At 43.5% G+C, this 16,701-nt stretch overlaps 1 protein-coding gene and 1 long non-coding RNA gene across 2 annotated transcripts in view; one reads left to right on the top strand and one right to left on the bottom strand.

Moving 5' to 3' along the window:
- The window catches only part of LOC134355775 (uncharacterized), a 141,355-nt gene extending 135,231 nt beyond the window's left edge, over nt 1–6,124 (bottom strand). Inside the window, exon 1 of the long non-coding RNA XR_010020185.1 lies at nt 5,766–6,124. This is a non-coding gene — a long non-coding RNA (uncharacterized LOC134355775). The remainder of the gene's footprint in view (nt 1–5,765) is intronic.
- Nucleotides 6,125–7,032: 908 nt separating this feature from the next.
- skor1b (SKI family transcriptional corepressor 1b) lies at nt 7,033–16,450 on the top strand. The gene is made up of 9 exons (XM_063065101.1): nt 7,033–7,067; nt 7,705–9,436; nt 10,084–10,180; nt 10,848–10,955; nt 11,383–11,454; nt 12,676–12,750; nt 13,598–13,672; nt 14,472–14,537; nt 16,353–16,450. Exons 2-9 carry the CDS (start codon nt 7,715–7,717, stop codon nt 16,448–16,450), a joined length of 2,313 nt encoding a protein of 770 aa, XP_062921171.1. The 5' UTR covers nt 7,033–7,067; nt 7,705–7,714.
- The last annotated feature ends 251 nt before the right edge of the window (nt 16,451–16,701 follow it).

Raw genomic sequence — 16,701 nt, 5'->3', positions numbered from 1 at the left:
ATTATTCGCAAAGAGAGGAGCTGTGGGGATATTGTGCTGGATATTTTTTGGACACAAGGCCTTCGCGGAGATCTAAAACGCCATCATGCGGGAATAGGCGAATAGATCATTTTGCAATCCGCGCAGTTAAATTATCAGCGCCTAGTTTTGTAATAATAGGTCTTAATAACATATACTTAATAATTACCCTAGGGTCAATCTTTATAACTAACTGTAAGGCACGTGGAAGCAGCGGCATAAATCTGGATGGCAAAGACTACACAGTGGGCGTTTATTAAACGGGGCTGGGAAACTCCCCTCCATACGCACAGTTTGGAACAAGTCACAGTGACGTTCAGTCCTCAATTCCTTTGAAGTTAACAGTACAGTACTTGTATTTGGAAGTTACAAAGCTGACACCGGGCACTCCTAGTCACTGGTGTTGACCCTCCACGCGTCCACTTCAAGCTGAGTACACTTCACCTTAACCTGAGTATTCCCGGTTTATCTATGACCACCTTTCAGGGCAGCGCCCAGTACAATTACGTCAAGCCCGGTACAAAGCTCACAAACTCCAAGCAAGGTGAATTCAGCCCTTATCAATGTATGGTGTTGGTTCATGACGCCAGCATCCACACCCGCCCCCACCAGCCCCACAATGATTTCTCATCCACCAGTAATTTGGAGGATTTACGGACCTAGAGATTAAAATTTAGAGTTTGTTAAATTAATTGAGGAGTTATAGTTTGAGAGAAACGCTGCACGTTAAAAAGTCAGTTTTGATGGAATTGGGGCAGAATTTTGAAATCATAGAAAATCAGAAAAATGATGACGCAGGTTCTGGCCATTTGGGTGCATCTCGATATAAAATCGCTTCCTGGCCTAACCCAGCATCAAGCACCTGGACTGTACCGGGCAGGTCCCGGCTCTTCAAGTACTCAACTAACGTGATGAGAGATTTCTGTCACCGCCACCCCCTCTGGCCGCCAGTTCCAAACAACCGAAACTCTCTGGGTGAAATCGCTTCCCTCATTTCTTCCAGAAAGTACTTCAGATTTATTCCGCCCTGTTTTTCACCCTTCTACTAATGGAAAATGATCTACCTTATTTACTTTACCTAGGCCCCTAACGAGGCTCTACAAATCGAGTAAGCCTCCCTGCAATCTCCTCCGTTCCGACGAAAACAGCGGCTGCGGATTCTCCCCTCTTTGCCACTAATTCCCAATCCAGGCAACATCTTCCTCGCACCCGCTCCAAGGTAATTTCGCGTTGGATTCGGTTTCCTTAACCTAATGAGTGATTACTCGTCGAGAGTACTTAATTGGCCATAAGTGGCTTTGGGATAACCTGCGATAGAGTATGGCGCCATTGCAATGAAAGTCTTTGTCTTTGATATCGCACAAACCTCCAGGTATCGATAGGTATTTCATTTCAAATTCAGAATATATGTACTTAACCTACTGTAAAGGCCATTATTAGGATTCTGCATAGTAGTCACTTGTGAATCGTTAAACCACAAATCACAGTTAAAACATTTCTGGATTCAGTAATGTTTTTTCCTTCTTTCAAGTTTATGTACGAGTCCCAGGCAGTTATTAAAATACATATTGTGTTCAGTGTTGCCCGGAGTGTCGCTTGATGCTTTGCAATTCCCACAGACAGTATGGCGTCTAAAAGATCTATTTCCCTACCCCAAAATATTCTAATTCCCACTTTAACATTGCAACGAGAAACGTTGTGGTTAATTCAAAAGGAAAAAAAATTTAGAAAAGTCGCATTTGAAATTTTCAAACAGGGGGTAATCTTTAATGTAGCGCCTGCTTCTACCTACTGAGTAACTTTACGCTCTACCTTGGTGCTAGGATTTAGAGCGAAGGCGGTCGTGGAAGTAGCTTTTTCGGTACATAAGTGAGAATACACTGGATTACATATATGTGCAAGTTTCTCTGTGTGAATCTCTCCGTGTGCTTGTGAAAGTGTGCTGTGAAAGGCAACGTACGAATTTCTGTAAATCCGAAGTTTTAAAAAATGTGTTATTTAATCTTAATATTACAATATAATGATTAAATAACGCTTTAAAATCGGATTTAACACCTGAAACACTCGATATTATGTATCGACTTGTTAGGGCCCCACTGTTACATGTCATGTGATGGGGACTGACAAATAGCCAGGATTATAACACACAATGAGTTACGGACAAATCATTAACGAAATACTTCCCCCCACCCCCACCCCCCCCCCCCCATTCTTACAGAACTGAGTGCAGGGTAAGTAACTTTCTTCTCAGAGGCTGGTGTGAGCTGTGTGCAAGAGTGGGGACGTGTTTAATCTCCGTCCACTTCCAGCTCTGCCCAGAGTCAGTCAGCTCTTGATTTCGTGCCCTCTGCTTTCACATCAGCACTGCAAGGGCCCCTGGTGTCTGCCCTTCCGTCTTAAACTCGCCGCCGCCGTTTCACGTTTCCTGACAGAACAACTTTAGGGTGGGGGGGGTGGGAACGAATTTCGATTTACTTATGGATTGATAAAAGGGAAAGGGTCCACAAAAGAGAAAGGCCCATTGACTGAGATGAGATGAGATAGTGACAGATGGGGTCTAATCATCCCACGTAACCAACTCCATTCATGCTCTATTTTAAACGTCCTAGGACTGAATAGAATTGGGATTTGTAAGGACGTGTGTCCTTTACACTATATAAACACACACACACGTACTGAAACATGTACTTGCACCTGCCTATTGTGGAGCAAATCGTCTTGCTATAACTATTTCTATTTTGAGTGGGTTCTTTAACAAGTCTTGATTTAAAATACATTTCACTCGCCGTCATCCGCATCGAACATTTTTTTTACGAGAAAAACACAACTTTGGTTTGTTGCAAGTCTTAAACTGGTGGGGAACTTTTGTTTTACGGGCGGTCTGTACAGATTTATCGGGACTGACGTCTAAGCCCAAGGTACTGTTACCTGGAAAAGTGTAGCCTCGTATGAAATCCAGGAAACGTTCGCGAGTCTGTGTTTAATGTACGTGTCGGTGCGGGGTTGGGGGGTGGGGGCATTGGAGGATGCGCTGTAATTAGTGGAAATCTTCATTGTAAAGGGAGCATTTGGGTTTACATCTGTTCTTGTGGCTTCAACTAAGTACGGTTTCCGGAATAAGCAGTTCAATAAATTTTATCAAATTTGAACAATATATATATATTAAAATATACATATATTTGCATACGTTTATATATCTTAAAAGTCGCGAACTAATCCGTTACCTAAGTGCCCACCCAGGTGTTGCTGTAGTGTTTACGAGCGTTGTTCAGAGACTAGGGCCTTTTCTCTCAGTGTCCTAAGCTCATATGACTATAGTCTAAGAATCATTGGTCGCAATGATACACGCGCTCTGACCTCTGAATAATTAAAAGGAAGCGAATAATTACCGAATAAGATTCTAATTATTGAGGAGCGCTGAGAGAAAGGGCTAACGTGGATGCTCCAGAAAGCTGAAACGAAATACAATATCAGGTTTACGTCGATGGGCCCTTGCTTCATAAATTTTACATTCGCCCCTTCTCCCTGAGAGAGTATCAAATCCACACTGTCAGTTAAACAAATAAAACTTTGCAAAAAAAAGAGGGTTAAATGTCTTTTAGTTTCTATTTCGACCAGCGGGCAATTGTAAGTTTGTGTTGAAAAGTGGGATTACATATACTAGAAATTGCAAATTGCTTTCTCCTGAAATTCTCCTGTTTAGCTGCGGTGCAAAACACATATGGCCAGAACTGCTGCCAAACCTTCCTTTAGTTCAACGCAAGTCTGCTTAACAGAAGTAATAGCTCGGGGCAGTTTCGTGGACGTTATTAAGTTCTGTTTGATTAGTGTAACTGTTCAAATTTGAATCCAGACAGTATGATTAATTACAGTTTAATTAACGTGTCCATTAAGAGCAGTAAACGGCGTTGTGTTGCAAAAACAAAGGCAAAGCCTGAAGATAGATGGATGGATAGATAGATAGATAGGTAGGTAGGTAGATAGATAGATAGATAGATAGACAGATAGATAGATAGATAGGTGATCGATATAAGACCATAAGACATAGGAGTGTACACACACACACACACACACACACACACACACATATGTAGATAGGTGGGTAGATAGATACATACATACATACATACATAGATACAGGGATAGAGAAGTTAATAGATAAAAAGACAGACGGTCCGCTGCAGAAAAGAAATTGAAAACGCCGATTCTTCAATGTGTAATAAGCAAACAGAAGATATAAATTAGACCTGACTGAGACAATTTGCATTCTGCGTCTCAAAAATTTATATTGCTGTGAGTTTTTTTTAAACCCCAACTATAAATCTAAGAGTATCGTTGCTTTTAATCAAAATTACTATTTTCTAAAGTTTCAACTTCACATTCGGAGCCAGCGACTTTATTTTCATCTTCATCACATTAAAACAAACATTTGCATCAAGCTGTGCTTTAGACAATACTGCGTTTGTTACACGTTTTTGAACGTGGGATACAATTGAAGATTGTACCTTAAAACGGGTTAATAGTTTTAGGAAAAAATATATTTTTAAGATGATGCAAGTCGGGAGGCATTGCTAGCGCAGTTGTGTCCGCAGCGGGACTAAATGATGGTTATTGATCAGGGTATAAATAGTTAATAGAGTCAGCATTGCGTTCCACCACTTACCGCAGAATATTGCACAAATATATCAGAGTGTTTATATACACAGAACAGCATCAGCCGAACCACACGTCGCAACAGTCTGGCGTTTAAAGGCACATTAAAGGAACAGAGACTGACCATAATTTCCCACTAAAGAACATTAAGTTACAGTAATTTTAATTGAAGGACTCCTAATATGTACGGCTGAGCACAAACTTTAGCGGACTATTTTCCGCTTAAGTTTTATCACCAGTGCCTCGCCTCTCCAATTCATTTTGCCGTTCTGCTTTGCGACTGCACGGGATCTTATTCCGATGACATTAGATTTAATTAAAGACAATTCTGCAAACGTCGATCTTCAGTGAAAGCTGTCTGATGAAGACCAACAAAGGAAGGACTCCCTTTAAAAAGTTTGCCTCGAGGCACGACTCACTGAACTGTGCATGCGGCCCCTCGAGGTGATTCTAAACACCGTGTGCTTAAAAAATAATCACTACATTCTGATTTTCCTGGCTCGTAATTATCTCCTGTAGAATTATTAGCAGATACAGATAGGATGAATTTCATGGTGCCTGTCTTTATGACATCAATTGGCAGACCACTTTATAAACCCTACAATGGACTAAGGACGTGACACTGAGAGATAATCTCTGTTCCTTCCTCGCTTTTAATTTGCTGGTTCCCCCTTTCCATCGCGCTCAGTCTTTTCCTCCTTCCTTTAATCGATACGTTTGTTTCAAATCATTTGAAATCTATGAAGTACATGGCGCTAGGGTGCGCGTTGTATTTGTGCGAGCGTGTATGATGTGTGCGCGATCTGTTCCGAGACGTTTCGCTTCTCTTTTGAAGCACTTAAAAATGCAAGCTGAATATAACTAGCAGTGGTGGGTTTTTTTTTGTTACTTAATTACATATTTTTTTCCTTTCCCTGTCGACAATTCTTCGACACGATTGCAAATAATAGCCGCTCATGGTCGCTGATCGGGAAGCATTTGATTTTCTGTAATAAATAGGAAGAAGAAGAAGAAAACAAACAACACAATAATATGATCGCCTCTACCCTCCGCCTTTGCTACCTTAAGCTTCATTTAAAAAAAAATGTGCTTACCTTCAAGTGTCAACCTTAAAGATTTCGCTCTATTTTCTCGCTCTCTGGCCTGCTCAAAGTGTAACTGGATGAGACATCACTTGATTGACAGAAAATAATGATTGACGTCCAGGAGCGTCCCGTAGACAAACAGTTAATGTAAATATGCTCGCGCTAAGTGGGTGTGTCTTCGTATTATTTTAGCTGTCACTTGATCGATGTAAACCTATTCAACTAAAGATCAGCATCGTACCCATTGAGTTACCATGTGGTTGTTTCGTTGCATTAAGGAGAAGGGACAATTTGGGGACATGGATATGCAAGACCTTCTTTGAAGTAAGCAATAGCTCTACCCCCACCCCCACCCCTTCCCAGGGAGAGAGAGAGAGAGAGAGAGAGAGAGAGAGAGAGAGAGAGAGAGAGAGAGGAGGAGGAGGAGAACGAGGGGTATTGAGATTACATACTGCGGGACAGGAGTTCCCGAGCCCCCGCCGCCTCGTAAAGGATAAAGGACCGGGGCTGTGATTACGAAACACCGCCGCCTCATGTCTCCACAACAGGAACTTTTATTTTCCGAATTTAGGAAGGCTACATTGCGTTCGGATTGAACACGCATATCGGGTAAAGTCAATTCCTTATATATGTATATATATTTTAAAAATTATTTCTCGCTTGTGTGCGAGAGAGATTTTAATTACAATTCCATCTTAATAATGTGGTCTTCTGGTGTAGACGGTATAATTACATTTAATGTTCCGGTCCGTTTAAGTAAGTCTATTTTACTTGCCTGGTCCAGAATATGGTTCTAACATGTCACGTTTAAAGTTAATTTCATTGCACGCTAGAATTTATTTTTTTTCTCACTAAATAGGAGCTTTCCCAAACAGCAGTTGTGATCCATAAATGTAGGAAGTATCCCCGATTTAAACCCATTCACTTATCTGATCCGGGCTAGCGGTGTGATGTAAATACTAATTGACCGTATCAATCGTTACTGTAAAATCGCTGGGGTACTTAAACCGCTTCGTTCATCTTCTCGCTCGCCGTTTTTGGATTAAATACCTTTTGGCAAGATGATGCCTCTGAAGGACGGAACCGCAGCGGAAGCGAACTAAGTTTATTCAAAGTGAGCATTTTTTAAAAAGACACACACACACACACACACACACACACACACACACACACACACACACACTCATCTTGTTTTAAAATATTGAAATAGTCAGAGCAGCTGAATATACAGTTTCTCTTCTCTGCACCACAGAATAACCCTGTCCTTCAATACACGGCGGTTCTTCTAACCTGGAGTAAAGCAGAGAGCAGGTAGGAATTGAACCGATAATTAAAAAAAGACTCGGATTTTAAAATAAAAATTCCAGTCCCCTTTTGTGACCGCATTTTAGTTTTGTATTTGTAGGACCTGGCAACGATTATTTTTGTAATTACTGGGATATAACAAGACTGTCGCTGGGCTCAGCGATGGAGAAGTCGCTTGTAATATAAAATAAATGATTAGCATCGGATCCTACTTTTCATTTGCGGGCCAACGTGCTCCTAAGGGGATTTGTGTTCTAGTATAAAAGAAATTAACAATGGTCATTTTTTTAAAACATTGCACATTTAGGGGAGATCTCAGTTATTTAGAATAAATTGCAGTTTAAAAATTGTTTGTGGTTTATGTTTGCATAATGGACATTTAGAGAGAGATAACGTTCTGGATATTTATAAATGAGAACCCCGTTTATTTAGATCGAGAATATTTCTCTCAATTATTTCAATGCGTGATGAATTATTTTAATTATTGGCCACAAATTATTTGCACGGTTCACGTTCGATATACAGGCTTCGCGTCGTGAAATTGTGTGTGTTAAAGCGTGGCTCGTTTTCGAAAAGAAGAGTTATTTAAAGCAAAGATATTTATATAGAATTTTGGCGCATGTTATTTGCATCCTCTTCGCAGGTACTCCGGAATGGAGAAGATTTCTAGCCAGTTGTCAGTAGTAAATGATACCGCCTCTTCTCCAACCTCGAAGCAGGAACTCCAGCCTTACAGTCAGCCTGACCACCCCGGGTCCAGCAATCTGAAGACCAACTCTGTCGGAGAGGCTGTCCTGTACGGGCTTCCCATTGTATCGCTGGTGATTGACGGTCAGGAGAGACTGTGTCTGGCCCAGATTTCCAACACGCTCCTAAAGAACTACAGCTACAACGAGATCCACAACAGAAGGGTAGCGCTCGGGATCACCTGCGTCCAGTGTACCCCAGTACAGCTGGAGATCCTACGGCGAGCGGGGGCCATGCCCATCTCCTCCCGAAGATGCGGCATGATCACCAAGCGGGAGGCGGAAAGGCTCTGCAAGTCATTTCTAGGCGAACATACCCCTCCTAAACTGCCCGAGAACTTTGCTTTTGACGTATCCCACTCGTGTGCCTGGGGTTGCCGCGGTAACTTCATCCCAGCGAGGTATAACAGCTCTCGGGCCAAGTGCATTAAATGCAGTTATTGCAATATGTACTTTTCTCCAAATAAATTCATCTTCCATTCTCACAGAGTCCCGGATGCTAAATATACCCAGCCAGATGCAGCTAACTTCAACTCCTGGCGGAGACACCTCAAACTTACAGAAAAGGCACCGAGTGAATACTTGGCGCATGCTTGGGAGGATGTCAAGGCGATGTTCAACGGAGGAAGTCGCAAAAGGACCCTCCCGCACCAGGGATCCACAGGGTCGCCTGCTCTGAAAGCCCACGGACCCAGCGCCATCCCGCCCAGGAGTTCGGAAATCCCTCACAAGGCCATGAGGTGCGAGGACGAAGGCCGAGGTTTAAACCTCGGCAACAACGTTCGGAGTTACCCCGTCATTCCGGTGCCCAGCAAGGGTTTCGGCATGCTACAGAAGATTCCCCCTCCCATGTTCCCTCATCCTTACGGGTTCCCAACGTTTGGGTTGTGTCAGAAGAAGGACGACGCTAACGTGGTGGGAGAGAAGACGCAGGGCAGCCTCCCTGGTATGTTCTGGTCGGGTAACAAGGACAGTGTCTACCCATCTTTCCCCATGTTCTGGCCGGCGGCCGGCACTCTGCCGGTGCCCCCATACCCACAGGCCCAGTCTAAAGTCGCCGACAACCCAAACGGTCGGCAGAACGAGATGGACGCGTCGGAGCAGAGCGACCGGAGCAGCAACACGCCCAAGGACAGCCTGGCGGACAGCGAGAGGTGCTCGAGCACGCACTCCAGAAATGAGGAGGAGCGGTCCGGAGACGAGGCCAGGTCCATCGAAGGGGTGCCCCTAACTCCGCGTAAACTGAACTACATCTCAGCCTTCCGGCCGGTGGTGAAAGACGCGGAGAGCATCGCCAAACTCTATGGCAACAGGGAGGTGTACAACGGCGCCAGGCCTGGTTACATGTCCCCGGATTTTATGAGCGAGACCTCGAGCTACAGGTCAGTGTCCCCGGACGTGGACAGCGACGGGGAAGAGCCGGAGGTGGATGTGGAGTCCAACCGCTGTCCGGAGGACGAAGCTTCGCCGGTTGTTCAAGAGACAGAAATCCCGCTCCAGGAAACTCCCAGCAACCCAGAACCTGCTCACGACTTGTCCCACCCAGAAACAATAGGAACACCTTACAACGACCAAGGATCTGAAGATTCCAGACACGTCGAACAAAGTGTGGAAGAAAAGAGCCACGAGGTAACTTTATTTTAAAATCCCATTATGCTCGACTTTGCTAAATCACAAGTTACGCAATTTAAAAACAAAATCTATCGAAAGATCACATTCAGTTTGTAGAGAGAGAGAGAGAACTAACCAGCTGGGCTAAACTAAGATCAAATATTTAAAAGATATTAAGTCTTGCAGAATTCCAAGCAGTAACTGAAAGGCAATTCCTGACACGTTAGTTTCGCCCGCTGACACCTTAGAATTAGCATTCAGTCACATTGAAATAAGCGTAATTAACTGAATTATCAAACTTCCTTTAATACGTCTGAAACTAAGGGAGCGAAATCATTAATAGGGGGGCTTTTATGTTCGGTTGCATTTTAATTTGTGTCATTTTCTTTCAAGTATTTCATAATTGCATTTATTAAAATGAATGCACGCAAATTGAGATTATTACCAACTAGAGGTTTGAAGGTCACTTCTTAAATCCCAAGGACTTTTGTGGGGAGGACGCGGGCCGAGGGTCGAACTGATGGACTAATCCCTGGTCTCCCATTTGAACCCCCCCCCCCTCCCCCCGATCACAGAGCGGGAATTTAATCAGCTGCAGCGGCCGCGGGTTTAACACATTGCCGTACGCTCTTGGAGACTGCATTGAAATGTTCTGTCTATTTCAGGTGTTTTCGCACGAACAGGAGGGTCATTTGCACAGCGTGAAAAATCCTGCCACGGTGGCTCTCGCGCCCATTTACATCTGCAGAACAGACGCAGCCGGTAACCACTCCCCCCACCCCCCAGCCCCCACTTCACCAACCCCCCCCCCCTCCCCTGCCAACTTCCATTAATTTGACTGATGGCGTTTCATCTTGTAGCAGGAATGTGAAACTTGTGAGTCTGTTCTCGTCATCTCTGTGAGTGCGCGAGGAGCCACAAGGACTGAACATTTATGTGGGATTCCTCTACACAGTATTATTCCTTGATGTGTTATAGAAGTTTCAAAGAGAGGTCGCAGAATTAATCTATCTAGAATGCACTGCGAGAGCGGTGGAACCGAATTCAAAATATGCTGGCAAATCATTAAAAAAAAGTCAGGGGCTTGGGGATGGCAATAGTTAGTACTGCCAAGAGTGGGTAGATGCGCGATGGGCCGATCGGCCTGTCCTTTGCTGTGTCATTCTACAGGTGTTATTCACGTGAGTTCATTCATATTTTAAATTTGTAATTAAAAACTGTACAGAATATGGAACATCACAAGTAAACGAGAACCCTGTTGATAGAAAGGATGTGCGTGCCTGCAGGGTAAGGCATGAGTTGGTGTGGAAGCGCTAGCCAGTTATGGGGGGGGGGGGCGGACCTGATACTGTCTATCGGTTGTCAGACTTGCATTTAGAATCGGAGCCTGGGGTTGCTCAATCTAAAACCCGGTGTCTTGTATTCCAAGAACAAGTTAAAGAAGACAGTCAGTGCTCGGCGGAGGACTCGGAGTCCAGGAAGTCGTTCCAGGAGCAGGGTAGCGTCTCCCAGGAAACGGCTGCCAGTACTGAGCGGGGTGAGTTCCCTGGGCTTGGGGGCCAACAATTTCAAACGCAGTGTTTCAAATCACAACCAATCGGGCCGTCCTAAAATCTGCATTTGGTATTAACGTGAAAATATAAAGACTGCAATGTCAACGTATTAATGACACCATTATACACGCCAATCATCTTCCACATAACATTGCATCTTCGGCGCAATTCCCCAACAGTTTGTTCCCTACTTTTGTAGGGGGGAAGTGCAATGTATTCTTTATGGCTAATTTAATTTCTGAGTGCATGTGAGATCATTAGGAGTATCTTCACTCGAAAGCTCACGTTGATTTAAATAGATGGTAATGTTAACGTTTCTCTGTTCTCACCAACAAATTCTCACTGATGTGCCTTGAGCAAGATAGCCGATAAGGTAAATCGAGTTCATCTGTACTTTTTCTCCTCATACAGGTGAAGATGGGATTGCACTGGAGAACCCGCCAACACAGCTGGTGGAAAAAGACATTGAGAATATGGGCAAAGGTATGAAATTTTGACTTAGTACGTTTGGTACAACTAAGACGCCAAAACTTTTAGTAGATGTCGCCAAGGTTGCGCTCGGTTAGGATTCTTCGATGGCATCACAGTCCCCACTTCCGTTGCAGTCACGTGCGCATGAAAGTGAACCAGGATATTTATTAATTAAAATCTCGTCAGCAATTGTCGTCCTTAATCATTTATCACATTTTATTTTCTTCTGGACAATTCAAACTTCAAAGTTGAGGCAGAGTTTCAATCAACTTCAAATTAACAAACAAATCACCTTAAGGTCTTTCATTGCGCCTGCGCAGCAAGGTTCAACGTGCTGATTTTTATTTATTCGCAGACTCGATTTAGAGAATTTGGATTTAGTTCATTATGTGGCCACATGTTATCAAAATCTCAGATCTCTTGCGTTTTCACATATTTTCCAGCCGGCGTCTGATTTTTCGATTTGCAATTCAAATTGTATTGAACCGGGCCACCAATGAGTTGTCATTATCTATACACAAACAAAAAAAATGTTACTGAGCTATACATTGATCCTGACCAATGATTAATAGATTAGCAGATTAATTTATTAGCAACTCTGAATCTGGGCCCCTTGTCCATTAAAACCCAAGCTGGAAACTTTATGTTGAGAATTGTCAATGCTACCTGGTTTAAATTTCTCCAGCTTCAAAACGAGTGCTTGATTGTTGATATGTGATTAAGTGTGAGTCAATTAAATAGGTTACATCATAAAAAGAAACAGAAAATGCTGGGCGGAAAAACTCGGCAGGCCAGGAGATACTGAGGAAAGATAATTGGTCAACATTTCTGTTCGAATACTCTACAGAATTTATGTTTTTAAATCAGATTCCCACCGTCCGCACTTTAAAAAAATCATATTTTACCTAACGGGGCATTTCGGCTAACAGTGCGCCAGCAGATCTGGGTGGCTCGTAATGGTTGGCAATTCTTGTTATCACATTGCACGGGGACTGGATTGCATTAAAGCCTCAATAATTCAAGGAAGGACTGTTGTAAAACTCGGGCCGAAGCCCCATCCAGCGTCAACGCTCTCCTGAAGGACTTCAGAGCCAAATCACCAGGCTTCCATTCGCCTCCTGCCCTGAGTATCTTTATGACTTTATATATTAGATAGGCGCAGGCTCCTTTTGTGACTCTAACTTGGCAGCTTGTTAAGTTATTACTCCCCGTGTTTTTTTTTTCATATTTCAGAGGAACTTCAAAAACTACTCTTGGAACAAATGGATCTTAGGAAGAAATTAGAGCGGGAATTTCAGAGTTTGAAAGGTAAGCCAATCTGAAACTGTTCTCTCAGATAAAGTTAACCTGGGAGGTCACATGGTCCAAAACCACTTGTTTCACGTGGCTCACGAATTGCTTTTATTGTGGATAATCTGCTGTAATTTCAACTTGTTAAGACATTTAATAGCCCATAAAAGCATTTCCGCAAAAGAAAAAAAATGCCTGAATGTTTTTGGGATAGAAATATATTTTCATAAACACAAGATATTCCGCAGTTGCTGGAAATACAGAGCAACACACCAAAGGGCAGGATGAACTCAGCGGGTTAGCCAGCATCTGCGAAGGGGAATAAGCTGTCGACCTTTCGGGCCGAGACCCTTCAGAGTCATAGAACACTACGACACAGAACCAGGCCATTCAGCCCATCTAATTCGTGTCCAACTATCAATCTGCCTAGTTCAATCGAGCTGCAGCCAGACCATAGCCCTCCATATCCCTCCCGCCCATGTACTAAACCAAATTTCTCTTAAAAGTTGAAACCAAACCCGCATCTGCTACTTCGGCTGGCAGGTCGTACAATGCCCTCTAAGTGGAAAAAGTTCCCCTCTCACGCTCCCCGCCCCAAACATCAGGAATATATTTTCGTCATTGATCATAATGTAATTCAACTAAGTTTATGTAAAGTCCAAACATAAAATGGGACAATCGTTGGACGAGAAAAGGCAGGGCATTAGTGACAGGTTGAACCACAAGGAAATAATAATAGTTAATTAGGATTGAACCCAGCGGAACGAAACGAGAAGGCGTTCTTTTTTGGAAGTCGATCTATTCTGGATGGTACAAAAAGTGTGTCAATAAATATTCACTTGAAATCTGCCCTACTTTCCTACAGATAGTTTTCAGGATCAGATGAAGAGGGAATTGGCTTACAGAGAGGAAATGGTCCAACAGCTCCAAATCGTTCGAGGTAAAAGGCAATCGCGTGCCGGTGTTTATAGCAATGAATTTGGCAACCTCTAGTCAGGATCATTTTTTTAGTGAAATTAGTTTTTCCAATAATCCCCACCACAGAGGTATCGATCTTTTGATATGTTATTGCAGAACGCGCTCTTCCCTTTTCCGTGCATCTGGAAAGTCTCTGTATTTGAAAAGCTTCTTTCCCTCCGCCATCAAATTTCTGAATGGACAATGAACCCACGTACACTACCTCCCTAATTTTTTTTCTTTTTGCTCTCTTGGGACTACTTAATATAATTGTATGTAAATTATATATATTTCTCGATGTCATTTATAATTTTATGTATTGCACTGTACTACTGCCGCAAAACAACACATTTTACGACAAATGCCGGTGATATTAACCCTGATTCTGAATCCATGTCCAAACGGCTGCAAGGCATCATTAGAAATAAATGATTGATTTTTGTTTCCGTTGCAATTTTCGAGCTATCTAAATTAAAAACCGAAGCGTAAAATTACCTGTGAAGTAGTGTCTAACTTTGGTTTAATTTTCGAACGCTTCTCGGCCTGCCTTCCAGCGCCGTTCACCTCGATGGACAATTGGCTGCGCCGCGGACGAATCTAAATAGCGCGCTGGTTCCCCCCACCCCGTTCAGCCAGAGCTCATTTGAGTTTGCGAGGAGAGATTTAAACATACAAACTGTGGCTATTTTTTTTTAGTGAGGCTGGCTAAAGTTTTCCTCTTAGTCTTTGTTCAAGCATTTCTTGCTGCTCTCCTCAGTGACGGACTCATTTGGTTTTGACAGACACGCTCTGTAATGAGCTGGACCAAGAGAGGAAGGCGCGGTACGCGATTCAACAGAAGCTGAAAGGTAGGGGGGGGGGGGGTTCCTCCATCCCAGTGGTGTGTGTGTGTGCAGCGCGGTGATTATCAAAGGGGAGTAACAATGGAAGAACGTACAATGCCTATGCCAGCCGAGGAGGGCCACAGGTGGAGGAGAGGGTTAGGCTTGACGGGGAAAATATATATACGAAAGAAGAATAAGTAAAATAAGGCAAGTGCGAATGGAAAGTGAAATGGATGAGTAATATGGTAAAATTAAATCGAAATGCTGGCTTGGGAACAAAGATTAATTTTAGGCCAAAAATATACGAGACAAATGCGTAATTGTACACCTGATAAGAGAAAATCAATGGTCCACTTCCCCCAGCCCCCGCAGTGAGTTGCAGTGATGTTAGGCGGCGAAAACAGTTTGACAGAATTCCCAAAAAGGCAGTTGGATAAATAATCCACTTGGCTCCACCAATCACCTGCCAGCCAGCTTGTACTTCTCCTCCCCACCCCAGCACCGCCACCTTCTTATTCCTGCTTCCCCTCCCCCCCCCCACACACACACACCCACACACACTTATTTTCCAGTCCTAAAGAAGGACCTCGGCCCGAAACGTCGACTGTTCATCAATTTCCACGGATGCTGCCTGACCTGCTGAGTTCCTCCAGTATTTTGCGTGTGTGTGTGTGTTGCTTTAGATTCGGAAGATTTTTTTTCCAGTAGGTCTTTTTCTATTGGGATAACAACCCCTTGTAAGGAAGCTAGTGGAATTCCGGCTTTACATGCCGATTGATTACAATGCTCTTCGAATCAATCCAATCTATAGGAGCGATTCAAAGAACATTGGCCCCAAAAGTCAACTTCAGTTCCCTCCATGGGGACCTGCCGAGTTTCTCCAGCATTTTGCGTCTGTTGCCGAGCATTTGGTTATCATTTGTTTTGCAGAGCAATGAGGTGGGGCGGGCGAAAGAGGGAGGGAAGTGAGCCATTCTATCAGAGGCCGAACGGTCTCCTAGCCGATTCTTTCTGTGATCACTGAACACGTGTGCGCGTTAAATTAAGGTTCGCCGGGGGAACGTGTTTATTTTGACATTCATAAATTTTATTATATAAGAGAGAAATATTCCCCTCCAGAGGCAGAGGAGGGAGACCTCTACACTCCGAGGCACCGTAACGTGAACTGTGGCTGAGGAACACACAACCCAGTACTAAAGTTCAAAGTGCGAAGTAAATTTATTATCAAAGTATATGGACGTTACCATGTGCTATCCCGAGATTCATTTTCATGCGGGCCTTCACAGTAAATGCAAATAAAGACGATAGAATCAATGAAACACTGCACGCAACAGCGACAAACAACCAATATGCAAAAGACAACGAATTGTACAAATATAAAGAGAGAAAATAATAATAAATAGTAAATATTGAGAAAAATAAGTCGTAGAGTCCTTGAAATTGCTTCTATAGTTTGTGGAATCAGTTCAGTGTTGGGGTGAAGTTAACCCTTCTAGTTCAAGTGTCTGGTGGTTGAGGTGAAATAACTGAACATGGATAGGTAACTGAGTGGATAACTACTTTGCACAATGCTTCAGTCAGACTCGGGGCCTCACTGCGTCAGGGATCAGCACCAGAGACCCACTCCTAGAGAAGCGTCAACCCAAACACCTCCAATCTGAAACAAATTGCTGGAATAGTCCGGCTGGTCTGCCAGAGTTGGGGTAACAGCGGGTGGACGATCATAGCCAGGTCTCCTCTGCAAACCGCAGTTGCTTGGCTTTTGAAGTTGGGGTAGTGAGTGCTAAGAACATCGATTCTAACCACTTTCTCTGCTCCCTCTCCACCTCTCCGTACCAGAAGCGCACGACGCCCTTCACCATTTCTCCTGTAAGATGCTGACCCCAAGGCACTGCACTGGAAACTGCTCCTTCAAGTCTCCACTGCTTCCGCAGTGACGAAGCTGCCGTTCACACATACGATCAAAGCGACGTTATAAAATAATATCCTTAGTACTGTAAATAAAAAAAAAGTTTTTAATATAAAAATGTAAACCAGGACACATAGAAGCTTAGGGGACGCACACCGCGACATCCGAGAAGGGCGCAGGGTACCCGCACCTGCCGGTGAGATTGTGAATATAAATACAAAGACTCCGGGCACGACATTTTCTGTATAAAGAATGAATCGATGACCTCAGGGTCACTAT

Source organism: Mobula hypostoma, chromosome 13 (genome assembly GCF_963921235.1).
Source record: "Mobula hypostoma chromosome 13, sMobHyp1.1, whole genome shotgun sequence".
NCBI lineage: Eukaryota > Metazoa > Chordata > Chondrichthyes > Myliobatiformes > Myliobatidae > Mobula > Mobula hypostoma.
The sequence above is the reverse complement of the archived record's forward strand: the minus strand, read 5'-3'. Positions and strand labels throughout refer to the sequence as shown.

Coding starts and splice junctions, on each gene's coding strand:
- skor1b (XM_063065101.1), top strand. CDS start 7,715: ATGGAGAAGATTTCTAGCCAGTTGTCAGTAGTAAATGATACCGCCTCT. Junction 9,437..10,083: donor TGGAAGAAAAGAGCCACGAG/GTAACTTTATTT, acceptor TGTCTATTTCAG/GTGTTTTCGCACGAACAGGA. Junction 14,538..16,352: donor GATTCAACAGAAGCTGAAAG/GTAGGGGGGGGG, acceptor TCTCCGTACCAG/AAGCGCACGACGCCCTTCAC.